Raw genomic sequence first — 27,628 nt, forward strand, 5'->3', positions numbered from 1 at the left:
CATGTGCTAGGTTAGAGATTGTGTAAATATTTCCTTGTAATAAGAGCATGTAAATAACTGAGCTAAACAGAATGTATCTCACACAAAAAGTTCTTTTTTCCTATTTATTGAAGAGCTCAGTCAACTTTTAAATTAAAAGTGGAAAAGCAGCGGCGTCTCTGAATAAAGTTACTGATTATTCAAGAGCAACAGTTTGAGCAAGCTGTCACTTGTGATAAGCAAGATGTATCAGCTGGCAGAAAGTATGCTTTTTTCTGTGGAAGTTTGTCTTTGTGTCAGTTTTAATGGGAGTCAGGCTTCTAAGGACAAGTTCATACCCATGCTCATATTCCTTTTCTTAAATTTGACAAACAGAATGCAGTGAAAACAAGAAATACATGTTAACATATTTCATAATGTATGGCCATAGCATGCTATTGGTTTTTATACATGAGCTACCATTAAAATCAGTGGGCATTGTGTAAAAAAGACTAGTGGCATAATACGTACGTGTGTGTGTGTGATTTTAAAACTCATTTTAAAATATTCAGTACTTCATTACAATAATAATGTTCTTACTATTTAATGCCCAAACTTCATATGCATCTTATAATTCAAACAATATTGGGATGAGCTCTCTCACTACTCTTAATGTTTATAAACTGAGCCTAGGGTGCCATGGAAGATTATTGTTTGCTGGTCCCTAGTGCCGTTGGTCTAGCTGCAGGTCTGTATGTCTCTGCTGTTAGTCTTGGTGCCACTAATTTTGATTGGCTGTGCTTTTCTGCATATCATCATCAAGTCATTGTCTGGCAGATTAATCTGTGCCAGTCCTCATCTCACTGGCAGCCAGTCTTGATTACCAGCTGAAACTGGCTGGGATCACTATTTGGGCTGTGTTGCACATATACATACAGTTATCTCATCAGGCATGGCCAATCTCTATTTTCACACATTTGGTCGCTTTCACTGAGCCAGTTTTCTGCCTCACTTTGGCCTTCCACCATGGTCTGCTTGACTACAGTTTTGGTCCTAGTTCACTATCAGACATGTTTAAGGAAACTTTCCTTTGCTAAGTCAGGTTGTCATTTCCCTTTATCTCATGCACTCATCTCTTTTGATCTATTTGACTATTTTTCTTTCCTCTGCCCATGCCCTTCTTTGATCTCCATGATAAGATGAAGGATTTACCAGATCTAGTTAGTCCTGCTCCTGGGGGAGAGCGTGACAGAGAAATGAGATCTCCTCTCTTATTGTTCCAAACACTAGCCTTTGGAGCCTTTCCAAACAAAAAGACTTGTCGCCAGGTAAAAAGAGTATCTCTATCGTTTGCATCTCCATTTGAAGGGGGCGAGGTTTCTCCATCAATTCTTCCCCCCTTGGAAGAAAGAGGTACCTCCACTCTCTTCTGAGAGAGATTTTTTTCTCTTTCTGAGGGTTCACAGAAGCTCTCTTCTCAGGAATCTGGTGACTCTGATACCATGGGATGAATTTACCTTGCCTCTTGTTTTGCATGTTTGAGGAGGAGTGGCTGACTTCTGCTGTTTGTGCCTAATCCCTGGCACAGCATTTAGCTGCTCCCACTAAGTTGCAATTGCTGAGCTAAGGTATCTTCAGCCATCAAATTGAACCAAGATAAGAAGTCAAAATTGTGGTCTGGCTGCAGACCAGAGCCCCTCTGGGATTTTCCCACCCTGTTCAGAAAATCTGGAGAAATCTGAAGACTGTTTTTTACCCTGTTGTAATTCCGTTCTCTATCCTCTCATTGCCCTGCCACTGTGCGTCAACCCTGTCCTGGAGAGGTTGAGGCAGCAGTTCATTCTCTGGGCAAATATAGTCTTTGGCCTCTGCTGGGACTGCCAACAAGTGGGTCAGTTCACGTCAACTGTGATAGTTGTGCCTGGGTCGAGATATGAGCCAGGGACCTAGAAAATCCCCTGAGCGATCAAGTCCCCTATTGGTCAGTTTTCTAGTTAACAACCATTAACATATCTCTCCTTTCCATAAAGGTTCTATTCATAGGTTCTACTGCAATAGATGTTCGTATGAAAGGGACAGTGCAACGTGTTAGTAATGTGATGTTGCAAATTACTATCCTTAACAAGGGGAGGGAAAGAACACTACAGCTCTCTGTATGAGCACTTCAAATTCTACTAAAGCTCACTTCCCAGCAAACATACAAAGCCTCCCCTGTGCGATAATCATAATACCAGTACAGAGCTGCTGGCTTCAGAAGGCCGCTGCCACCAATGGGAAATGTGGGAGGTTTGTAAACTCTTGAAATAACTAAAATGGAATCATAACTAGTGGTCTACAAAGCACTTGCTTGTGGTCCAGGGAGAGCCCACTGGTCATATGGCCCTAGCAGCTTTTTTTTTTACAGTTGTTAAACTGCATTAAAGATGTATATTAAGGCCAGGGTGCCCGTTAGGCTCCTAAATCTACGTTTAGGCACCTTAATAAAAGTAGCCTGATTTTCAAAGGTGCTAAACACTTGCAGTTCCCATTAAATTCAATGATGCTTGGCACTCTGGAAAATCAGGCCATTTATATTTAAGTGCCTAGCTATGGCATTAGGAGCCTAATTTTAGGCAGCCAGGTTTGAAAGTTTTGGCCCAGATACCTTACTGATGTTACTTCCTCATGTGAGCAAATGCTATAGTTACCACAGAGATGTTATATTTTCACAAATGAGGTCATGAGACCTCATTCTGCCTGTTAAGAAGCGCATGAAAAAAAAATTGAGAATGCCCCTATATTCATGTATTGTTTTTATTTTTCTGACATGCAACTCCTCTGAGCCTTGCAAAGACTACAGCAGATAGGTAACAGGGGAAATAACAGAGAAAGCCAAACCAATCTAAAACATACCACAGTTAATTAAGATTTACAGGGCCTGGGGCAAAATTTTAAAGCCTCGTCACCCTATTTGTGTTTTTAATGAGCTCTCTCCCACCTTTTTGCCCATTGTGTCCTGTCTCCCACATCCCTAGAGGTTTTTACCGGCTCCTTGAATTAGTTTGATTTTAAATGATTTTATGTTTTTAGACTAGCCCACTAACCAAGATAATGTTTTTGTACTCCAGTTTTCCTGTATTGTCCAGGTGAGGTGACTGAGGCAGTGACAGCACTTCAGGCATGTGACTGAGGAATTAAGGCAAGAACAATGAGTAGAAGAAGCCAACACCAGGTTTCAGGGGTTTCTTTTCTACTGTATAGTTCCTGCGTTGCTGAAGAAAATGATGCACAGCATCTCTATGTACCTCAGTGTCAATCCCCACTCACTCTCTGTCAAGCTCACCCCATCCCCATCTTATTCTCCCAGTTAGTACCCACTCACTTTTCATTTGCCCAATCATCCCTACGCTCACCTCACTCCATCTTGCGGTCAACTCATCAATTCCATCCAACTGCCCCAGCACACACTTCCCCCTGGCCACCTGTCCACACAGCCACTCGGACCACTCACTGCAGAATTCTCTCCCTCCGAGACCCAGCGGGATTTATGAGCCAGTCATCTTCTCCCCTTGCATCCACATGATGTTGGGTCAAGTGTTGTTCTCTTTTTTTTCTCCCTGGGGCTTTCCCAGGCCAGTGTTAAACTGAACCCTTATGTTCCTGAATAGATACTCACTGACTTCATTGGGGTTCATAAACGTTGCAGTAAGAGTCTATGCATGTAGCTCTGCTTGCAGGAAAAGGATCCTAATTACAAATACTGCTTTCTGCAGCAGACAATTATTGGTGAAGGTTTCTTATCCAAAAACTAACCCGGCTCAACCCCACATGATTACAGCCCAGCCCAATTTTTAAGATTCTTGCAATAGAACTGATAGCAGCTCATTATGAACTACAGAAACCAGATTTTTCACAGAATTGTATCAGCCCTGAGGTATATGCAGAAATACATTTGGATGTCTGTGTAGTTCAGTCGTCTGAATTATATATAAGACTCCCACAAGGAATTACATTGAATACAAAAAGGGCTTGAGAACTAGTTGCTGCAGGTCTTCACACAGAATTAGTCAAAGTATGATATTGCTCGGATTTTGTTTATATTTAGCTTATCGTTTCTGACATTTGTGTAAGATGAAAATAACCCAAAGCCAAATCATGGAAGTGGCACTAAGAGCATTAACAGATAAAGCAGGTGTTAAAGGTGCTGTGTATAGGCTATATAACTTCAGATCTGTATTCAGCTCACCTTTACATCCTGCTCAGCTAAAAATGGAGTATGTTAAAGATGAACTATAAAGTAAAACAGTTTTGTCCTTTACTGGTCCTGTATGATGGTCAAAGATGGCCTTTCGTGGCCCCTCCATCCCCTCAAAAAATTACTTTTTTTCTGTAACGATTTTACATATGAAATATTATGGCTATAGGAAGAGTCCTCACTTCTGCCTCTTGGCTGGAGGACCTTAGCAATATTTAGAAGACCTTAACAGAGTAGTCACATAAGTCTGTAACCTGAGCTGCAGCTCTTTCTGCAGGGAGACAATTTAGATTGAAAAAACAAAGCGGAAAAAGATTTTTTTTCCCTGCCTCTTTTTTTTGCTTTGCAATTCACCTTTAAGTATCATAGATGGAAAAGACAATAGCTTTGATTTGGGGGAAGAGGAGTTAGTCAGAACCAGCATAAACTTTAGCATCACAGATGAGGATATTGGGCCAGATCCTCATTTGGGGAACTTCAATGGAGTTATGCCAGTTTTGCACTAGCTGAGGGTCTGACCCATTGTCTCTTGTACTTTTTTTTTTAAACTTCTATAGCCATTGCAGACTTTGTGAGAGTCAATGAAGTTATGTATTTGATACTTAAGAATTAAATAATTTGAAGGGTCTGTTTGGTTGCTTAGCAAATCTGAGAGAGCCTCTTCAGTGCTGCACAGATATTATTTCACATTTTGGTGTTTGGATTTGCAGAGATTTTTTTGAAAAATTCATTTTTTTCAAAATGCTTTGTGGGAAATCATTTCTAACCAGCTCTACTAGATATGATTTCCCACAAAGCATTTTGGAAAAAAAATGAATTTTTCAAAAAAATCTCTGCAAAAATATTCAGGGTTTCAGTGAAAATCCAAACACCAAAATGTTTTTAATAGCCAAAAGGTTTCAAAAAGGAAGCTTTCTAATTGCCAAATACTGGGGGGAAAACTTTTCAGTTTTTCAATGAAAATCTGAATATTTTTTTTTCAAAAACAATTTTTTCCATGAAAATTTTGATTTTTCACCACAACCCCACTTTGAGGGAAAAGTTTCATATGAAAAAATTCAACCTGCAATAATTACTATGTGTCATGTGGAGGTGGATAGTGTTCTGAAGGCCCACTAGCCAATTTTTGGGGGGGAAAAATTATGTGAATTTTTGCCAAACAATTTCATATGATTTCACACGCCTGAGATATCAGTTCCAATGAAGTTTATAAGATTTGAAAATAATATATGCTTCATTATCAATATTTCATCCAGCAGTGTTCTTTATTTTATGAGTGTATAATTGTTATTACATTTTGGGGGTAGTAAATACTTTCCCCGATTTTCAGAAGGATTTATTGTCTACAGTGTATTTATTGTCTACCGTGTATTGTCTACTTGGGAAAATACTGAAAGTAGGGACTGTATTTTTTCACACAATGCACAGTCAGTCTGTGGAACTCTTTGCCAGACGATGTTGTGAAGGCCAAGACTATAACAGGGTTCAAAAAAGAACTAGATAAGTTCATGGAGGATAGGTCCATCAATGGCTATTCGCCAGGATGGGCAGGGATAGTATCCCTAGCCTCTGTTTGCCAGAAGCTGGGAATTGGAAACAGGGGATGGATCAGTTGATGATTACCTGTTCTGTTCATTCCCTCTGGGGCACCTGGCATTGGCCACTGTCAGAAGACAGGATACTGGGCTAGATGGACCTGTGGTCTGACCCAGTATGGCCAATCTTATGTTCTTATGTTTTTGTTATTCCACTGATATCAAGGTGTTTCTAAATGGCAATTTGTTTATTCTGTATATCTTTCATTGTGTGAAAGTGATATTATTCTTGGCTGTGAGAAGTCCAAATTGTTCATAGTTCTATGGAGGGGGGCGGTAGAGAATAGCATTTTGATTTTAAGTAATTTTGTGTACGTGTGTTGTAATGTTATCAGGAATCACTAGATGGCACTATCTCAAATAAATTGACAAAATAAATTTGACTATATCAGAGTTACATTTTTTTAAAATGCTTATTGTTGGCTGTGGTGCAGTTTTTTCTAGCTGCTGAACAGATAACCAGTAAAGTGTGTTCTGCCTTACTCTCAAAGGATATTGTTTCTTTAGGTGTAACTGTTGCCAACAGTTATACTTATGTGATCATACCAAAAATAATGGTGTAAAACATTCTGTGTATGCATATGAGAGATGTGAGAAATGTGTAATGGTCTAGTAATGTGAGCACAGATCTGGGAACCAAGAATTTCTGGGCACATCCAGTTGTGCTCACTGGGACAAGATAATCAGGTCTGTGAGTTCAAACACAAGACATCCTCTATATTTGTTAAATTTATAGGTGTGTATTTAGACATTGCATGGTGCACTGCAATGTGTACGAGATCGTTGCCCTCCAGTGTAAAGCTAAACAAAGGCTAATCATTAACCCAGGTGATGTTAAGTACTATGTAATTTCCTCTGAACCTGATTGGTGGTCAGTCTCAAGTCCAGGACGTTTACCCTTTCTTGCAAGGGACTTGAGTGGAGAATATTCCTTTCTGAAGAATATTCCTTTCCTTTAGCAGAATAGGGGTTGAGCTAATGTACTTTATCTATGCACTCCCCTTAGTCTGATCCCAGCTGCTGGACAGAAGTAACTTAGTGATTACTATAACTGTAGCACTAGAGTTGGTGGATACTGACCACTGTCATGTGATAAGGTAATTAACTTTGTGTAACCCTGACCAATGTTAGGTGACTGATGCCAGGTAATAAAGATGACTCTGACCAGGACACACCCTTTTTGCAGCCACATACCAGTATCTCAGTAATGCAGGAAAAGGTTCCCCCATGCTTCCTATTCTGCTCATGAGATTTAGCCTTGGATTTCTACACACAGTTTTCCACACCTGTACAATGTAGCATCAACCCCATACAATGCTTTTATCTAATCCAGAACATACTTTTCAAATACTTGCCATATTTGTAACTTCAAGAATATTAAATGCAGGGTTGGTTTGGTTTGGTTTTTTTCAGTTCTTACTGAGATCAAGGGAAATTTGAAGAAAATCAGTTCAGTCATTTTAATGTTATGTGTATTTAAAATGATGATGTTCTGGGACCAATTTGACCCCATGCACTTACATGGGTATATACCAGTATATGCACAAGTAATTAAAAGAATGAACTTCAATACCAATAGCCATGAGTCAACCTTTAGCTTAAAAGGCCTGATTCTGATCTCAGTTAAACCAGCGTAAATCTAGAATAACTTCATTCAAATCAGCAGAGTCCTGATTAATATAAATAAGAAGATCAGAATCTGCTCTATGTCTGTTGTTAATTATATTTTTTATACACACTAGATGATATTTGATGACTGGCAACTACTAGTATACAATGTGAAACTTTTCTGTTTTTCTTTTTCTCTAGAAAATACTAACAAATTAAATGGAAAAAGTATTTATGCAAGATTAAGACTGCACATTTGAGAGCTCAGATATCAGTGAATATTGTGGATAATTGAACAGCTTTATTTCTAACCCATTGCATGTATACATTACAATAATGTCTTTAATTTTTTGATCACACCATTAATCTTAGATGTGTGTATCTAAGGTTGTAGAAAACACTGTACAATATCATATTGGATTATTTTGGAAATAGTGTGTAGTCACAGAATTTAAGACTGTACTGCATTGCAATACATGCAATGGGAGAGACTTATGAGACTTATGGTTGTTTGTCCAACCTTGAATTTTGCATTTCTCTACTTTAGAGTGTTTAACCATGCATCCTCAGTACGGCATTAATATAATCTTTTTTTTGCATTTAATAATACTGAATGGGTTTTTACATTCTATGGGCCAGAAGGATCCATTAACCTGATAAATACAAAATGCTGAGTACAACTTGTTCTCACGTAACGATTTAAACTTGGTTTACTATTAAACTAAGTGCTTTTTGGTTTAGAGACCCTTAATGCATTGGATTATTGTCTGACCTCTAAATGGGGCTGCCCTTGACAACCCCTCAGACATTTCAGCTAGTACAGAATGCAACCACCCAGATTAGCAATGTTGTAGGCATGGAGGAAGTCACAGAGACTGTAGTGGTTTCTAATTCATTTCCAAGTGCAGTTCAAGTTGTTGGTTTGGATCGTGTACTTTGGGACCTCTTCTGTTTGACCTGACAGTTGAAATGAGCTATGTTGCTTAAACTGATACACACTTGGAGAATTGGTATGAGGGCGAGGAGAAGGTTGTTTTTATTGGATATGAGTGTAATTTACTTCCTCACTTGGTGTAAAAAAACCCAGAATTTGCTGATGTTTAGGGAATACTCTGAGGACTCTCTCTCTTACCTTAGTCTTTTTTGGTGAAGTGGTTTGAATCGGTAGTGTTTAAAGTTTTCTCCTTTTTTTTCTGGGTTGGGGATTCTGTTATTTTTTATTTACATGATTTGAATTTGGAGTCATTTTTTGTTTGCATTTTTAAATGTTATTTCTGGGGACTAGATTGTCTCAGGCTTAATATATACAGTGGAAAAATAACCTCTGTCACTTGGTTAGTTTTTTCTTGATAGATTCATCATATTAACTAGAGGACAACAACGGGACAGCTTAGTCTATGGAGAAGCACATGCAGTTTAGGAAACAACAATAGATTCATAGAATCAGATTTGTGTCCTCTGTCTTGAGCAGTCAGCAATGAGGAGACTAGTGTTTCAGCCTAAATTGACACACAATAGCTACTTTAGCAATCTGTTTTCATACCATTCTATCTCTGTTAATCTAAGATTAAAACCACTGGGACATATTCTTCTCTTACAGTGATGTCAGTAAAGAATAGCTCCACTGAAGCCACTAGGGATACAGCAGTATAACTGAGAGGCGAATCCAGTCCATTGCTAAAACTTGTTGGTACATGGGAGATTCCTGACACTTCCTACCTTAGAGCAAAGCTTAAGAAACTAATTTGAGGCATTATGAGCTTTACACATAGTGAGTTTTAAATAGTGTACTGTGGACATAATGAGATTTAAACTAAGGCATGAGAAGTAGAACAAGGATGACATTTTCCTTTTGTTCATGTCTCAGCTTGTAGGCAACCAGTAAAGATAATAAGCAGATTCTGTCAATATCTACGTGGCAGAAGGAACAGTTTTGGTGTAGTTCTGAAAGAAAAGCTTTTAAACTGGCTAATCTCCTTGCTCGTTAAGAAATATTAGCATAAAATCTGGTTGATCCAAAATTAAAATCAGACAAACTTCCTGATGTTGTCTTTATTAATTTATGAGGTGAGAGGTGTGCAGTTATTGGATTCCCCTCTCAACACTAGGAATCACTAATTGGGTAGCATTAGGGTTCAGATCACCAGTGGTTCTTAGGTCACATTATGAGGACCACTACCCTACACTGAAATAACAGAAAATGTTATGACCATAGAAGGAAAGAATGGGCTGGAGGTAGAAGAAGGGAAAAAAGAGAATAAAGGAACAGCTGAAGGGGGAAAGCAAGAAAAGATGCACAAAAATTTTTGATTAGAGACATTTAATTTATTCTCCTACATATTTTAGTATTTCCTTAACTGATGGGCCAAATTATCTTTAAATTTGGAGAAGAAATGGATTACTTTATTCTCAGTACTTATATTAATATTTCTAACGATCAACTCAAGATACTGTGGTTGGATAATTAGTATTTTCTGGGTTGCTAGCTATTTTGGATTCTGTAGCTCTGTCTCTGTTACTACCTATGATCTATGCTATCTTTTTAGGGGTAGAGGTGGCTGAGAAAGGTCTTTCTCTTTCTGTTGGCCATTGTGGCAAGCCTCTGGATCGCATGGGCTATAACTAGTATTGGGCCTTTTCTCCTCAAGAAACACCTCCTATTTACTCTTCCTCTCCTTGCACTGGAGTGGATATCTAGGGTTCAATTTGATCTCAGTAATGCAATTGTAAATCTGGAATAACTGTAGCAGAATCCATATACTGTTCTGAATAAATATGGGTTAACTGAGATCAGGATCTAACTCCTAGGTCATACAATTATAGAAGCTAGAGACTGGAAAGAGCTATTAGGACATCTTCCCCCTAGTGAAGAAGGATCTCCTCTTGTATCCTTATTAATATTTTTCCTGTCTTAATTTCATTCCGCTAATCCTAATAATACCTGTTTGTACCAGCTTAAATGTGTGTCTGTCTTCTTGGTGTGTAAGCCTCTCCCTTGTTTGTAAATCTGAAGGATAGTTAAGGCACTGGCCTATGACTTGAGAGACCTGAGTTTGAGTCCCTGCTCTACCACACGTCCTGTGTGACTTTGGCAAGTCACTTAGTCTCAGTTCCCCATCTATAAAAGTGGGGGATATATGTGTTAAAGACTGTGAGGAACTCAGATATGGTAATGGGAGCTATATAAGTACCTAAAATGGAAAGAACTATGCAGAGCATGTTGCAACTCAGCCCTGTCTGTGAAGCTCTCAGCTCCCTGCATGCCCAGCACGGCAGATGTTGACAGCTAATTCCTGAGAGAGGAATGAGAATGAAGAGACAGCAATTGGAGTAAATCCATAGAAGAGAGCAGCTGAGGGGCCAACAGTAAATTCACTGAAAGAAAGGGGGAGTAAAGAATAGGGAGAGAGAAACCCGAGTTGACCTTGACCTTGACCTTTATAAAGCAGGGAAGGAACAATACCCTAGAGCTAACCAACAGTTAACACCTGCAGCTGGGAGTGAGCCAGGCAGGAGCAGAAAAGGCTAAAGCTGGCTAAGCTAGTGGGCTTGATAGCTCCTTAGTGCTAAGCATGGTGCTTTAATTAATCCCCTTTCTCTTTTAACCCATAACCAAGAGCAAATATTGTATTTTCATTGATAAAGAATATAGATAGAAACAATATACAGTTACTGCAGTATGCAAATTGCCAAACCGTATGTTGTTTTCAGTGATATAACCATCCAAATTTTGACCGTCTGCTACACTTTTGGGAAGTCACATTTGGGGCTCCACCTTGCCTCTTGTGAGGCTGAGCCATGCTAAGGATGGTTAGGAGTACAGGCAGGTGCTCCACCCCAGGGAGGGCACTGAGGACATTGTCTCATATGATTTTAACCCTGGTGTTTAGGTACTTGAGACATATGTTGGTATTTTTCCAAGATGAATCTCAGAATGCTATTTATTGTCCCTGCTTCCACCCGTTAGGCCTCATGTAGCCTTTCTCTGTCCTGTTTATGGTTTCAGCTCCTCTGAATTGGATATCCTCTTGGGATTTCATTCATGGGCTGTTTAATCCCTCTTCTAGGCCATTAATGAAGACATTAAGATCTGCCCAATACAATTTCTGCAGTACCACTCTAAGCACCTCCTTGGACCTCAGTGCTTTGCAATTTGTCATTACTTATTGTTTTTGGTCCTGCTGCCTGTTTTTGGTCCACATGAAGTGTGTGTCTGTCCAAGCTGAGCTGAATTAATTTTGAGAGGAAGGCTGCATGAGACACTACATCAGATACTATCAAATACTGTCCCCAATTCAAACACAATAAACCACATATGGGGCTTATAAAGTAAAATTCCTGTGGCTGTAACAGATTCAAGATGAACAGGAGGGTATTAGATAAGGTGCCAAAGTCAGAAGGCAAAATGCTTAAATAAGTATCTTTTATGCTAACACAGGGTCCAAACCAAAGCTGATGGAAATCAACTGGGGAGTCTTGCCATTGACTTCAGTGGGCTTTGGATCAGGTTCATAGATTCCCTTATTATCCAATGCACCTTGTGTAGTCATCTATAACTTTGCAAGTCAGAATGGTGGCATTTTATACCCACTCTGCTCATGTTTAAATATCTACACCTGGTATGCAGCCGTGGAGAACCAGGTCTCCCTAAACTGCTATTGGAAGGAGACTAGACTGGTGTAACTTAAATGCTGAGGTGCTAAAGAAGGTGATATTTAAGGAAAGGTGGTGATTACTTACTAGCTATATGTTTGTTTGGTAAGAGTTGTGCTGCTTCCTTGTTTATAATTAGAAATGGTTGGAAAACCCAATTTCTGTTCTGCAGGAAATTCTGACGTGACATTTTTTGCAGTTCCAAATCTGAATGAAAACTCAAAATTTAAAATGTTTCCTGTTGAAGAGAAATTTTGAAAATTTCAATTAAGAAAAATTGAAATGTTTTATTTTGATAAGGTAAAAATGTTTTGTTTGATTAATGTCAAAGCGCTACATGTACTAGGATATAATGCTAAACATTAAATAGAATAATAAATTATAACATGTTTTAATATAAAAGTCAAAATGAAATCAATCAAATGATAAAGGTGAAAAAAATGTCTGCATTATCAAAACCACCAATTTAGTTGAAATTGACACATTCCCATGAAAAAAGAACAGGAGGACTTGTGGCACCTTAGAGACTAACAAATTTATTTGAGCATAAGCTTTCGTGAGCTACAGCTCACTTCATCCTGAAAGCTTATGCTCAAATAAATTTATTAGTCTCTAAGGTGCCACAAGTCCTCCTTTTCTTTTTGCAGATGCAGACTAACACGGCTGCTACTCTGATTCCTATGAAACATTTCAATTTAATCAAACAGCATTTTCCGGTGGAAAGCTGTTTCACTGAAAATGTTTCAACTAGCTCTACTTATGATGATACAGTATTTTGTTTTAAATCAAAATGACTAGTCTCATTTTCCTGCCATTTTTTTGTGCGCTCCATTGGTAGATTTAGTTGATCAGGAAATACAATTGTCCCTCAGTGAGAAATGACGTTGGCACATCTACTAATGATGGGGAAATGAGGATGACAGAATAACAGTTGTCATCTTTGGAGGCAATTGTCATATCCTCAGCCGACACATGATGACTTCAGTGGAGCTGTACTAGTTTACATCCACTGAGGTTCCGGCCCTAGTCCTTTATATATATTTTTAGGCTTTTGTTCAGATTTTTCACTGTTCTCATGGTTCCTGAAACACTGTTCAGTTCGAAACAATAACTCGTACTATTTTTTAAGCTTATGACTGTGGATTTACAGCAGTCCTTGCATATGTTGTTATCTGGATTTGTGCAGTATGGCTATAGCACATAGTAGAGCAGAGGCTATTTGCTTCCGTAAGCTTAATGAAGTGTACAGTGCATTTGCATTTCCAGGTGTTTAACTAATCCTGAGAGACAACAGGACAAATTCAGCCAAATGCAACCTGGAGTAAGCAGGTGCTGCATCCATGGAAATCATTGGGTCATATTCTTTTGTGACATATACATTGGTTTTGGTTACACATCAGGTGTAAGTTGATCATAAATCTGACAGAAGTGGCCATGTATGTGCCATAATAGTTCATCTTGCACTGATTTACTATTCAGTGATTCTGCAAAATGAATGTAAACAATACGCTGAGAAAGCACGAGGGGGCTTGTTGCAAGAAAAGCAACCAGGAGAAGGGTGTAAGATAAAGCGTACCACACCTACTTTAATTTATATTCACCTCATTCACAATGTCCTCAGGCCAAATTTGGGCATGAGTTCAATGAGAGTGGTGCCATTTATGTGAGGACTGAATATATTTTGCCAGAATAATGAACTGGTTTAAGTTGCAGGGTTTTTATTTATATAACCATCGAATACCAAATTCTTGCAAGTTACAGAGTGGGGGCACTTACATCAGTTTTCCTACTCAATTTAATGTGAAACTTACACCTCCAATAATAACAGGTTTCAGAGTAGCAGCCGTGTTAGTCTGTATTCGCAAAAAGAAAAGGAGTACTTGTGGCACCTTAGAGACTAACAAATTTATTAGAGCATAAGCTTTCGTGAGCTACAGCTCACTTCATCGGATGCATTTGGTGGAAAAAACAGAGGAGAGATTTATATACACACACACAGAGAACATGAAACAATGGGTTTATCATACACACTGTAAGGAGAATGATCACTTAAGATAAGCCATCACCAACAGCAGGGGGGGGAAGGAGGAAACCTTTCATGGTGACAAGCAGGTAGGCTAATTCCAGCAGTTAACAAGAATATCAGAGGAACAGTGGGGGGTGGGGTGGGAGGGAGAAATACCATGGGGAAATAGTTTTACTTTGTGTAATGACTCATCCATTCCCAGTCTCTATTCAAGCCTAAGTTAATTGTATCCAGTTTGCAAATTAATTCCAATTCAGCAGTCTCTCGTTGGAGTCTGCTTTTTGAAGCTTTTTTGTTGAAGTATAGCCACTCTTAGGTCTGTGATCGAGTGACCAGAGAGATTGAAGTGTTCTCCAACTGGTTTTTGAATGTTAAAAAGCTTCAAAAACAGACTCCAACGAGAGACTGCTGAATTGGAATTAATTTGCAAACTGGATACAATTAACTTAGGCTTGAATAGAGACTGGGAATGGATGAGTCATTACACAAAGTAAAACTATTTCCCCATGGTATTTCTCCCTCCCACCCCACCCCCCACTGTTCCTCTGATATTCTTGTTAACTGCTGGAATTAGCCTACCTGCTTGTCACCATGAAAGGTTTTCCTCCTTCCCCCCCCTGCTGTTGGTGATGGCTTATCTTAAGTGATCACTCTCCTTACAGTGTGTATGATAAACCCATTGTTTCATGTTCTCTGTATGTGTGTATATAAATCTCTCCTCTGTTTTTTCCACCAAATGCATCCGATGAAGTGAGCTGTAGCTCACGAAAGCTTATGCTCTAATAAATTTGTTAGTCTCTAAGGTGCCACAAGTACTCCTTTTCTTTTTACACCTCCAAGTGACCCTCTAGCTCTGTGTTTGCATCTGATTCCAAGCTTTTGAAAATTAGACTAAGCCTGCAAAGACTTTATCCAGATCACCTCCCAGTCACACAGTATTCACTAGCAGCTGGCTACATCCATCTTTGCTACATTCAGCAGGTACTTCTTCCTTATAACCATGAATTAACCTAGTTGAATTGTAACCATTCTGTGCATAGACTGCTAGTGGGGCCATTGACTTCACTGGCATGCTACACAGGCAAAAGGGTCTATGCAGGCATACCTGTGTGGATCAGATTCCAGGATCAGGGCCTGAGTCAGTTTTACCAAGACCAGTAATAAATATGACTAGCATTGTTCAAAGGTAAATAATTTGGGTTTGGATGTTTTAAAAATCTTTTTTTCCACCCAGCTAAGTTGATTACTACTTGCATTCTTCCTATTGCTACTGCCACCTTAACCTAAACTTCATGTGTTGAGTTTACATATTTGTGTCTATATAATGAGGATTGTTGCATCCAATCCACTTTCTCCTGTTCAGTCTTTTTTCTCTTTCATTCCATAACTTTGTATTTTGGGAGGATGTATTTCAGCAGGTGTTTGCTTGTTTGTTTTACATTCACATTACCCACATGACACACTGCATTTAGTTTTTCAGTGTCTAATTGTTCACTGATCACAGAGATGGTAACGACCCTGATATTTTATATTTCACTGGGGCATTTGGGCTTTGGAAAAACTTTCAGGAACATTAATATAAAACCACTGGAGCATTCCCAACAATTCCCCTCAATCCAACCCCCTTGTCATTCTGTAGTTTGGTTGTGGGAACAAACTCCCTTTTTTATTTGTTTTTCCAGATTGATGGATTTCTGACACTTCTATTTGGCCTGGCTAGCATTAATACCCTTACAGTGATCAGTGTGACTCGCTACATAAAGGGCTGTCATCCAGACAGAGGTAAGGGCTTCAACCACACATTTGAAGGAATTAAAAATAGCGCTGATCTGACTCTGCCTTCAGTTACCTTGGTAAAAAACAAGAATAACTCCCCTGAAGTCAGTGGGGTAACACGGTGCCCAATGGACAAGGGGGGAAATCAAAATCAGGCCCAATAACTTCTGTTGGAAATCTGCTTCCATCAAACATTTTCAAATGAACCCAAATAAGAGCAGGGTTATTCTTGGCACATTTGCTTCACTGTGGGTAGAATTCTCCCCCGTGCAGAGGGCCAACACTAAGCTTATGTATCATTTAAGTCCCTCAAAATAGAGTGTAAATGGCACTTCAGTGGTGCAAATGTCCTCTATCCCTCTGCAAAGCGGTGAATTTCATCTTGTATTAAATGAAGTTTAGGACAGTTGCCAGCCATTAATAGACCTGGCTTGGGACACTTCCCTCCATAAATGCCTTTTTGTTCTCAGTGGTGTTTTGCCTGCTCCATTGTCTTTTGCCTGCTCGCAACAGGCATTGTGAATAGGGTTAGGTGTCACCTGGGACACTGAAAGCTACTGATCTTCCCTGCGACCTCTCCAACACCATCCAGTCTTGCAGCTCAAACTGCTTCTTGTCTCTAGGATGTCCTACTATCATCTCAAACTCAATGGACCTGATTCTGATCAACCCATGTACTTTTTACACCATGTGAGGTCAGAATCAGGTCCACTCTTTTCAACACTGAACTTTTCTTCTTAAACCTTTCTCCAGACTCCTTGCCTAGCTCCATTAACATTGCCACTCTCCTTCCGGTCTCCTAGGCCTGTAATCTGCATGCCATTTTTGGCTTTCCTCTCTACTTCTCCCTTCTCCAGTTCTCTCACTAACTCCTGTCATTTCTTCCTTTTCAAAAATCATCCTTTCCTCACGACCCTTGCCCCCTAAAACCTTTCCCCAAGTGCTGGTTTCTTGTTTACTGTATACTTCTCTAACCTCCATGCCCTCCAATGTATCCAAAATACCACTACTAAAGTTATCTCCCTCTCCCACTGCTCTACACCACTTTGAATACCTCCATTGGCTTCCTGTCTCTTACTCTGTTAAATTCATACTCTTTGTTGTCACCTACCTACAAACCCCTACATAACCACGCCACTATCTACATTTCTGCTCTTATTCCCACCTACCCCAATCTGCTCCTCACCCTTTTCCCAATCGTCCTACTTAAAAGATCATTGATGTCCTTCTCCCATTATTCATTTTGTATTTCTTATCCTGTTAGAAATCTCCCACCAAAAGTCCTTGCTCAACTACTTCAAATCCCTCTTTAAAACCCACTCCTTCCAGAAATTCTCCTTATCTTCTTCTAATCAATAGTTTCCCATGCTAGTGCATAACTCCGGTGTTATCCAGTATTGTCTTTTGTCTTTGTTTTGTGTGATTTATGCTGTAAGATTTGGAGCAGGAATCCTGTCTCAATCTCTGTATATAAAGAACCGTATACATTTACTGTGTTATATAATGATATTTCTAATTGCATAGGCAATAACAACCCTGACAAGGCAATATATATTCTGCAGGAAGTTCCACCTTTGCACCAGAACCAATGCACCTTGTCATTGATATATCTATTAAGGCCCATTTTTAACTCAGTCTGGTGCTGGGGCAGTCAGAATCAGGCTGTGCTGTGTTCCATATTTTGTATTTATTGTACCATATCTAGCCATATTTTAAATGTACGACTTTCTCATCTAAGTTTCTACCAGAGAGCAAGGTCACAGCAACCTCAGCCTAGGTGCCTGGGCATCATAGCTACCCCAGAAGGATCCTCAAACTAGGTGTTCCCCCACCTATCTTGCCTGTGGGGCCCAATTTGGTAGGCATGCTCTGAACATACCTAGACCCACACAAAACAGCCAGAGGATGTGTTAGTGCCCCCTTTGTAACTTTTAGCCCAGTGGTGTTAGGGCCCTCACCCAGGATGTGGAGACCTGGATTCAATTCCCTCCTCTGTCTAATGTGGGGAAGGGACTTGAACTTTGGTATCCCACCCATCTCAGGAGAGTGCCCTAACCATTGGGCTATGGGGTATTCTGGGGTCTCTCTCAATCTCGCCCGTTGAGGCTGTTCCATTGTGTATAAACAATTAAATATGCATCGGAACAGAGGGACTGGAATCTGGGTCACTCACATGCCTGGTGAGTGCCCTAACTTCTGATAGTAATTCTGTTTCTGGTGCCCAGGAGAGATTGAGAAAAACCTGCCCCAGAATACCCCATGCCCAAGTAATTGATTTCTGTGGAAATTGAGTCTAAATACCTTTGTGGATCTAGCCCAAGGTGCCTGAGTTCCTTTGTGAATCTAGCCTTAAGTAACCGCAGGAAGTCTAGTGTCTTGGACAGCTCTCTGTGCTCTACAGAAATCTTCCTCTTTCAGAGTTTTACGTCTTCAGCAACTCGCCACTGCTCCCATGAGAACCAAATTAACAGGGACATCGACACAGGGAGCAGGGCTGCACACATTTTAGACAAGCTTCCAAAACTTCTGCTGGTTAGAAGAGGGTACTTAAAAAGCCTGCTTTCAATACTTATGTAACTAAAGATTAAACATATGTATAAGCCAGATTCTCATTTACTCGAAGGCCCCTTATGCCACTCCAGCAGTGTAACAGGGTGTAAATGCAATTTACGCCCACTTTGAGGTCACTTTACACTGCTGCATAGTGTACAGGGCCTCCGTATGAATCAGAATTTGGCCCACATGGCTTTTCCCATCCCTTTATTGCTGCTGCTGACTGCAACATTATCAAGGACCATTGATGCAGCCAAACCATAGCAGAAACTGCAGGTTCATTATCACTGAAGTCAGGCCAGATACTCAGAGAGCACTATGGAAACTGTGCTCAACTATCCCTGACAGGGGAGGGCATGGGCGAGTAAGGGAGGACACAGTGGAACACTTGGGGGACTCAGGCTGAAAACATTTCCTGTATTTAATAAGTAGGATCATTCAGAACCCCTCCCATCCAATGACAGCATCAACAGCTTGGGAATCAAGGACAAAGAAGAGAAGAGAGTGGGATTCGTTAATTAAAACCATTAGAAATGTGAGTAACTAAAAGCCTTTTGCCTTTGACACGCCTGAGGCTCATATTCTGTAGAAAAAGCGGTAAGTACAGGGAAAGCAAAAACTTTATTAAAATACATATCTCAGATATCTGTGCCAGAGAGTTAAATGTAAGGGTCATTCCAGAAGGCACTTTCAGTATTTGAGTGGGCTGGACTCTGGGCTAAATCCCATCACAAGTCACAACCAGACAACCTCAGCAAAATATATGTAGACAGTTGTCTACACCAATTGTCTGGAAAGCAGAAATTTCTTTCAAATGTAATAAGTTAAAACAATTTTCCTACGTGTTGTCTTGCACTGAGAGGTTTGAATGTGCAGACCGCAGCACCTGGGCCTAATGGTATTTGTGTAAATGATGGCACATGGAATCTTAATGAAAAGTGAGAAGAGTATTTTGCTAATCTAGTCAGGTAAAGGATGTATTTTTCTGTGGACTTTTATATCCTTTTAAAGAAGGCTGGAACTGGCACAACCACTGTATGGTTAAGAGTAAGTTATTCTGGTTTCTCTGATCATGGATGAGTTGAAAGTGTTATGCTGACTGAATAAGGTAGTTTGAGTTTCTGATTTGTTTTTCTCTGGCTACCAGTGTGGGGGTAGAGTTAAAGTTATTTGAATGCTATACTAGTGAATTTCCATTCTTTCCATTGTTTTTCTTTTTTCATGTTAAATTAAATTTATAATTTCCTGTCTTTTTAAAGGTTTACAAAACTGCAAAGTTCATATATGTTTCTTGTAGCTTTAACACTGAATTTCCGAATTGTCTCATATCTAATTTATCTGTTACTTTTTAATCTAATCTAATTTCATCTAACTCCAATGTCCTTACAAAATCTTGAACACTCAAGTCACTGATCTATACTTTCAAACTTGCCTTTAATTTAAAAACATTTTTTTAGTCTGGAAATTATCTCAAGTACCAAGATTCCCCTAATTAGCCATCCATGGTCTTTACAGTAGTCCAATGTGAATAGATTTAATCTGGAAAGGGTCAATGTGTTAAGTGCCGTTTTCTCACTGTGTTGTATGTTCCAGGGCATTGCATTAGCAACAGCAGCATCACTGTGGCCCTGGTTCTCATCTGGATAGCAGCTTTCTTCTGGTCAGTGGCTCCAATACTTGGATGGGGCAGTTATACAGGTAAAGGGCCTCTCATACATTCCTACAGTGACTCAATTGGCATATTTGCTCTTAATAGAACAAAGATGATTTACCTCTTATCTTGCTGTTTATTGTAGAGCAGATTGATTATCAGTAGAGCTGGGAGTATAATTCATAAAGAATAATTTATCCAGGGAATGCTTATGATTGTACTCTGGGTATACCTCAGATCTCAGTTTTGGGCCTGGTACTTTCTCTACATCTTCTACTAATTAGTGATATTACATTACATGGATGAGAGTACTGCTTATGTGCTCCTTTGTCCAGGTGTATACATCCTTTCCAATATTTCCCTATACAATCTATTTGTGGGATGAAATTCTGGCCCCATTGAAGTCAATAGGAGTTTTGCTATTGATTTCAGCAGAGCCCAGGATTTCACCTTTGGTTTGCAAGGTTCTTACTGAATGTATCCAGATAAGTGCTTCAGAACTTTTTGATGTTAAATATGGATAAGACCAATGTCTTTTAGCTCAAGGTAAGTAATTAATTTTTTATCTCTGGTTCTTGTCTTCTGAAAGTTAATTCATCCCATTTAAACTTCATCAGCTATGGAGAATTAAGAGGAGTTATTTTTGATTAGGTCTTGTAATTTGATGCTAATATGAGTTCCATTGCTGAATCATGCAGGTTTCACCTGTTTAACTTTTCCAGGGATTGTAAATTCTTGACTGTGTAAACAGCTAAAACTTTGGTTCATGCTTTGCTTATCTGTGATTTATTTTATAGCAATGATTGTCTGAGCAGTCAACCTACTTAATTTTTTTAAAACTGTTTACAGTCTATGGAAAACCTTGCTGCTCATTTCACTTTGGGGAGTCCTTGAAACCTTCATTCCAACCTTTGTTCCAGTGTGAAATATATAGGCAGGCTCTATTGCTATGAGTCAAACTCAAAATTTTGTTACTGGGCCAGATTTACAAAGGCGTTTAGGTGCTTAAAGATGCAGATAAGTGCCTAGTAGGATATACAAAAGCACCCAAGCAGGTTAGATGCCTAATTCCCATTGACCTTCTGTTAAGTGCCTAACTTGCATAGGCACTTTTGAAATCCCACTAGGTGCCTTCCTGCATCTTAAGGCACCTAAATCCCTTTGTAAATCTGGCCCATTGTCTAAGCATCTGTAGCCCCTTTATAACTGAAGAAGTTGTGTATGCTCTAATTTGCAATTTATGTCTGATCTCAGTTTTTTTCAGGTGTGTTCCTGTTATCTGTGCCATTTGCTGTATTAATATTTTTGCACCTCTGGTATCATTAAAGTGGAAGTCCTTTCCATATAGAATTTTTGTGGCTTTCTCCATTCTATTTTGAAAGATTCAATATTTTTAGTCCTATTTCTTATTTTGTAATTTGTTAGTTAACGTGACTTTTTTAATTGATTGGTTTATTACCTTTGTTACAATAACTTCTTATTATGCTGTTTGGTACCGAGATCTTAGAAAAAGTTACTGTGTAGAAAATAATAGCAAATGGAAGAACATAACTTGCAATTGTATCAAACCTACAGAATTAATAACCATTTTTCTGAGAATGGGAATTAAAATATTATCCTTTACTGTCCCCTCTTAACAATGGTTTTTTCATGCTGGCTAGGCAGTGGAAATCTAAATCAGAGGCAAGTAGCCTGTAATACATTTTGTTGCAATCTATGAGATCTTGGAAAATTGTGTCTATAGAACATTGTCATAATTCACTAAATCACCATGATCACTTGGTTCTTTGCTTTCTAAAAGAAGAAAACTATATGTTTTAAATTTATAAATCAAATGCTTTAAGATTATTAAAGACAAATATGTTAAAAAGGAAAAAAGTTAACCACATTGTTTTGTTTTCTAGATCGCATGTATGGCACGTGTGAGATAGACTGGGCAAAAGCCAATTTCTCTACAATCTACAAGTCCTACATTGTGTCTGTATTTATCTGCTGTTTCTTTCTACCTGTGATTGTCATGGTCTTCTCATACGTGTCTATCATCAACACTGTCAAGTCAAGCCATGCACTAACTGGAATGGGTGATCCAACAGATAGGCAGAGGCGAATGGAGCGAAATGTCACTCGGGTACGTCTGGGTGCTTAGTATACCTGTAGTATATAAGAAAATAGAGTGGGCACTTTGCATTCTTCTACAGCATTAGAGTTCAATGAAGAAACTGAAGATTTGTTATCAAATTGGATCACAAATGAACATTAAACAAGAACATGAAAAAAAATCATGTAGTCAGTCAAAAAATGGAGACTATATAATTGAAGTACTTTATTTATGGATCATCAAAGATTGTGTCCTCTTCTTTTTCTGAAGTGATAGTACTGTGCAGAGAGAAACTTATGGTGGAATTCTCAAAAATGCTAATCACTGGCTTAATGCTGCTTCCTGTTCCATCAAAGTTAATAGGAGATTTAGTAAAAGCTGAGTGCTTTTAAAAATCCCACTATTAATTATTAAACCAGGGTATAATAAAAACCTGTTTCTTCCTACTCTTTTCTTCTGCTCTCCTTTCTTTTCCCTTTTGATTCTTATCCTACATTTCCTTCACTTCTCCCAACCCACACACTCTGTCCTTCTACCATGTATCTTTTTTCTTTCTTCTGCATGGTCCTCTTTCCAGTCTCCCTTCCTATTTCTTTTTCCTGCCTAGTTGACTGTTTTTATTTCATATTCCCTGCATCTTCATCCTAATTCTTTCAAAATACAAGTGGCAAAAAAATCAAACGTAAGTTATAGATAGGCACCTAAATCTATATTTAAGGACCCAAGTAAGTAGCCTGATTTTCAGATGTGCTGAATATCCGCTACTCCATTGCACTCATTGGGAACATTCTCTGCCAAATGCTTCTAAGAACCAGGGCATTTATTTAGTGCCTAAGGTGTCAAATTTTTTAGGTATTATGTTTGAAAATATTGGGCTAGAGCTGTGGTGGACAACCTGCGGCTGCCACTGGCCACTGCTTCCCGCAGCTCCCATTGGCTGGGAACAGCGAACTGCGGCCACTGAGAACTGCAGGCGGCCGTGCAAATGTAAATAAACTGTCTGGCAGCCCGCCAGCAGATTACCCTAACAGGCCGCAGGTTGCCCGCCACTGGCCTAGAGCCTGATTTTCAGATGAGACGATCACCCATCACTCCTACTGATGTCATTACTGGGGTTGTGAGAGTCTCAGCACTTCTGAAAACCAGGGGTCTACAAAGGATTTGAGCTATTTTTATCTCAGTAAATATTTAGAGTAGACTCAATTCTATATATTTGAATTGCTTCTGAGAAATACCCATCTGAGCTATCCAAACGAAGCCAGACAGCATATATGAATAACTACCAATAAACAAGAGCAAAGTTGCAAAATCTAGCCCATAGTGTGTCCTAGTGCAAGGGTGCTGGAACTAGCAGAACTGGGGGTACAGCAGCACCCCCTGACCTGAAGTGGTTTCGATCATATACAATAACATATGGCAATGAAGATATACGCTCAATTCCTTATCTAAAACAGACAATCATCACATTTTCCACATAAGAAATGTGCTAGATTCTGTACAAACATATAGTAACAGACAGTCCATGCCTCAAATTGCTCACCATCTAAGACGAAGTGTGAGAGAGAAAATACAGGCACAGAGAGATGAAATGACTTGCCCAAGGTCACAGAGCAGGTCAGTGGTACAACTGGGAATACAAGCCAGGTGTTTCTTAGCCACACTGCATCTCTCTGCTGCTTCAGTGTAATCCAATGTATGGTATTGTCTTAAGAAAATAAAAGATGTTTTCATTCTCTCTCCTAGGTTTCTATTGTCATTTGCACCGCCTTTATTATAGCATGGTCTCCATATGCTGTCATCTCGATGTGGTCTGCCTGTGGTTACTCTGTGCCCAATCTAACCAGCATTCTTGCCAGTCTGTTTGCCAAGTCTGCCAGCTTCTACAACCCCATTATCTACTTTGGAATGAGCTCCAAATTCCGAAGGGACATTTTAATCTTGCTGCATTGTGCTAAGGAGACTAAGGACCCCGTGAAGCTCAAACGCTTCAAAAACCTTAAGCAGAAGCAGGAGCCTTCTCCTTCTCAGAGAGAAGAGAAATATGCAGCAGAGGTCCAGCCTGCACCCAGTCCTGATTCTGGGGTAGGGAGTCCAACCAACACCCCACCTCCCAAAAACAGGGAAGTGTATTTTGACATCTTTGATTCTGCATCTACCAACCCCAATATTGAATGTGATAGACTGTAAGGCTGCAGTTACCATGTGCACCCACTGTATGTACAAGTAGAACAGATTCAGCTCACCACTTCTGAGCAGCTCCCTAATTCCCATTCCATCTGTCTCTTATTTTGAACTAACTCCTGTACGATTTAAAGCAAATCAGGATGTGCTAAGCAAATATAATTCTTATTATATATGGGTTAAAAAATGCAGTTCAGCAAATGCAGTGGGTATCAAATCTAGTGCCGGGGGAATTTTTCTGGATCTACAGTACTGCATTTGAAAGACTTTATATAGAAAATGTATCGGTTAGCCAAAATCACTAATATTTTCATATCCAAATTATATTAATTAGGTGATTTCATTTCCCAAATCACATTTTGCCACCGTTTTCTACCCTTTAAGAGTCCCGGGTTTATCCCATTCCTCTGGCTCCACAATGCTGCCGTTAGTCAAAGGCCAAAAGGGAAGTCAGTGTCTGCTTAAAAAAAAAAAAGAGTACTTGTGGCACCTTAGAGACTAACAAATTTATTAGAGCATAAGCTTTTGTGAGCTACAGCTCACTTCATCGGATGCATTTGGTGGAAAAAACAGAGGGGAGATTGATATACACACACAGAGAACATGAAACAATGGGTTTATCATACACACTGTAAGGAGAGTGATCGCTCTCCTTACAGTGTGTATGATAAACCCATTGTTTCATGTTCTCTGTGTGTGTATATCAATCTCCCCTCTGTTTTTTCCACCAAATGCATCCGATGAAGTGAGTTGTAGCTCACGAAAGCTTATGCTCTAATAAATTTGTTAGTCTCTAAGGTGCCACAAGTACTCCTTTTCTTTTTGGGAATACAGACTAACACGGCTGCTACTCTGAAAAGTGTCTGCTAAGATCACTATAATGCTGTTCCAAGATCGGCCACTAGAGGGTGTGCAAAAGCCACATGCTCTCTGCGGGAGACTAACACTGTCACCTCCATGATGCTCTCCAGCTACTCAAACTAGAGGGATGAGTGGGTGGGGATGGTGTAGAAATAAGAGTCCTGAGGTCTAGCTAGAACTGAATGCAGTAGCAGCCATGTTACTGGGCTAGTTGGCAAGCTTTTTGTGGTACTGGCATCTTTTAGTACTTTGCTGAACTATGAATGGCAGTGTCACACCTGTCTGTTTATTTGCTGAATTATTTTAATCTTTCCTGATTTTTCAGGTGAGAAGGGCATGATCATAACATTCATACTCAGGGAAGTTGGCCTTAATTTTCTTCATACATCTCCAAACTAATCTTTTCACTTGGCTGTTAAATCTGAGTAAGAGATGTTGCACGGGCAATGAAACTAGTAAGATGCTGTTCTCACAAGAGTACCAATAAATTATGGGTTGAAAATTATTTAAAAAACAAAAACAAAACCCAACTTTTATTGCTCTTCTCAGGGCAGTCTGTATATCTGCCCAGGGATACAAAACTGCCAACAACTAGCTAGAAATAGCTACTCTATAAAACAGTAGGACAGGCAGTGATTTAAATAGAAAAGCTGTGGGGTTTATTTTTCTTGCTATTGGCAGAATCTGCCTGTTCTGTCAGGTTTGGTTTGGAAAATGAAAACAAAGAGAGGCATGTCCATTTTCCTCCTCCTTAAGGGCTATTCTTGTTCACAGGCTTCCAACAAAAAAAAAGTATTGGCATGTTTACAGTAGACACGTTCCCTCTGAATCATTGTACCTGCATGTATTTACTGGTATTTGTTTGTTCCATCGTTAAACAGGATAAATAGTTAATGGTTTTCAAACCACATTACTAGTTATGAATCTCTGGAATCTGAGTGTCCAAGTACATAAACATTGTATTTGTTTTGCAGAAGTATGCTTATCCATATGTGGTTCTTGGGAAAGTTATAAAAAAAAATCCACCTTAATTTCCTCCATTAGTATATTTGGTTTGAGATTTTCATCTGATTTGAACTTAAAAACAAATAAACTTTATAAGCAATGGCAGTGAACTATGATTTCTTTCATGGCCATAGAGCTGAACTGAAAGCGTATTTATTTTTGTGGAAAATTTTTGAGAATTTGGCTTTTTTTCTATTTCATTATCATAAATAATTAAAAGAAATAGGTCAGCTGCTTGTGTCTGGGTGAAGCTGCATTCCACAATTATAGGAGCGAATCAAACTCACAACAGATTTCGGGCAAAATCCTACCCTGACTGGATGGACTGAAGCAAGGGTGAGAGTGGGGTGAGTAGCAGGGTGCAAACCCTTGCTTCTAGCATAAGAACCATGCTGCTGGCTCAGTGTGGGCAGGTGCTATGCACTATTGAGTACACTTTGCTTCTCCTTTGATGTGAGGCACCATGTAGCCCCAGCTGACACATCCTGCTGTCTCAAGAGTACACGTTAGCTGTTCAGCTAATGGGCTGATCACGTCTCATCACCAGCAAACCAGCTAACCTGCTTTGTGGTTTGTAAGGCAAACACACTGGGGATGAATAGGTTCCCTATTCCTTTGTCCCAATACACTCACTACAGGCGCTGGCCCTTAGTATACACAGAATTGCTATGGCAATTCACCACAAAAGTAACACTCCAAATGATAGTCTTGCATAGTTAAGACCCAGTTCCATGGACATCTTCCAATTCTGCAAGACCGCAAGCTAGAATTCAGTCTGACTTGTAATGTACGCTACTTTTGACCACTTTAATAGATACAAAATTACATATGTACAAACAAATAGGGGAATTAGATGATGGAGGGGATGTAGAGTGGTGGAAAGGAGGACACCAGAAGAGAACTGGAGAAAAGGAAGAAGTGAGAGAGGAAAGCAGGAGGGAGAAGGAGCAGAAGCAGAATGCAGGATGGATATCTGCGGATGGAGGAGAAGGTGTATTCAATTCTCCCAAAAGCTTGAGCAAGCAGCAATGATACTTCATCTTGCAAGGACCATGTGGAGTAGTGAGCTACAGTCCTTCATCAATACACAGTGATGCCACAGAACCCTGGCTCCCACTAAAAGAGCACCCACAAGGTGGTCTATCTGGCTGGGCAGGTTACCACTGCAGACACCAAACATGTGGTACAGGATCAGCAGCGGCAAGGGCAACAAAACCAATGGCATGTTTGTCACCAAGTGTAGCTCAAATAAATAGACACCATATCCAGACGTCTTGACTAGAAGCAGTTTGGTGATTGCAAGCAGATATCAGTATTGGGGTGGGGGGAGTCCAAAATGTGTAACATCACTTCAATGCACGTAAAGTGATTTGCTTCATGACTTAAAGTATGAAATAATTGCAATCATGGAAGGTTTTTAAAATGTATC

At 39.5% G+C, this 27,628-nt stretch overlaps 1 protein-coding gene across 1 annotated transcript in view; it reads left to right on the forward strand.

Moving 5' to 3' along the window:
* Nucleotides 1-24,677, forward strand: part of LOC119853855 (opsin-5-like) — a 39,202-nt gene extending 14,525 nt beyond the window's left edge. Inside the window, exons 3-6 of the mRNA XM_038397383.2 lie at nucleotides 15,757-15,856; nucleotides 19,997-20,101; nucleotides 21,959-22,182; nucleotides 23,896-24,677. Of these exons, the coding sequence (XP_038253311.1) occupies nucleotides 15,757-15,856; nucleotides 19,997-20,101; nucleotides 21,959-22,182; nucleotides 23,896-24,339 (873 nt within the window). The 3' untranslated portion in view covers nucleotides 24,340-24,677. The remainder of the gene's footprint in view (nucleotides 1-15,756; nucleotides 15,857-19,996; nucleotides 20,102-21,958; nucleotides 22,183-23,895) is intronic.
* The last annotated feature ends 2,951 nt before the right edge of the window (nucleotides 24,678-27,628 follow it).

The sequence above is a fragment of the Dermochelys coriacea genome, chromosome 3, assembly GCF_009764565.3.
Source record: "Dermochelys coriacea isolate rDerCor1 chromosome 3, rDerCor1.pri.v4, whole genome shotgun sequence".
NCBI classification, from domain to species: Eukaryota; Metazoa; Chordata; order Testudines; family Dermochelyidae; genus Dermochelys; species Dermochelys coriacea.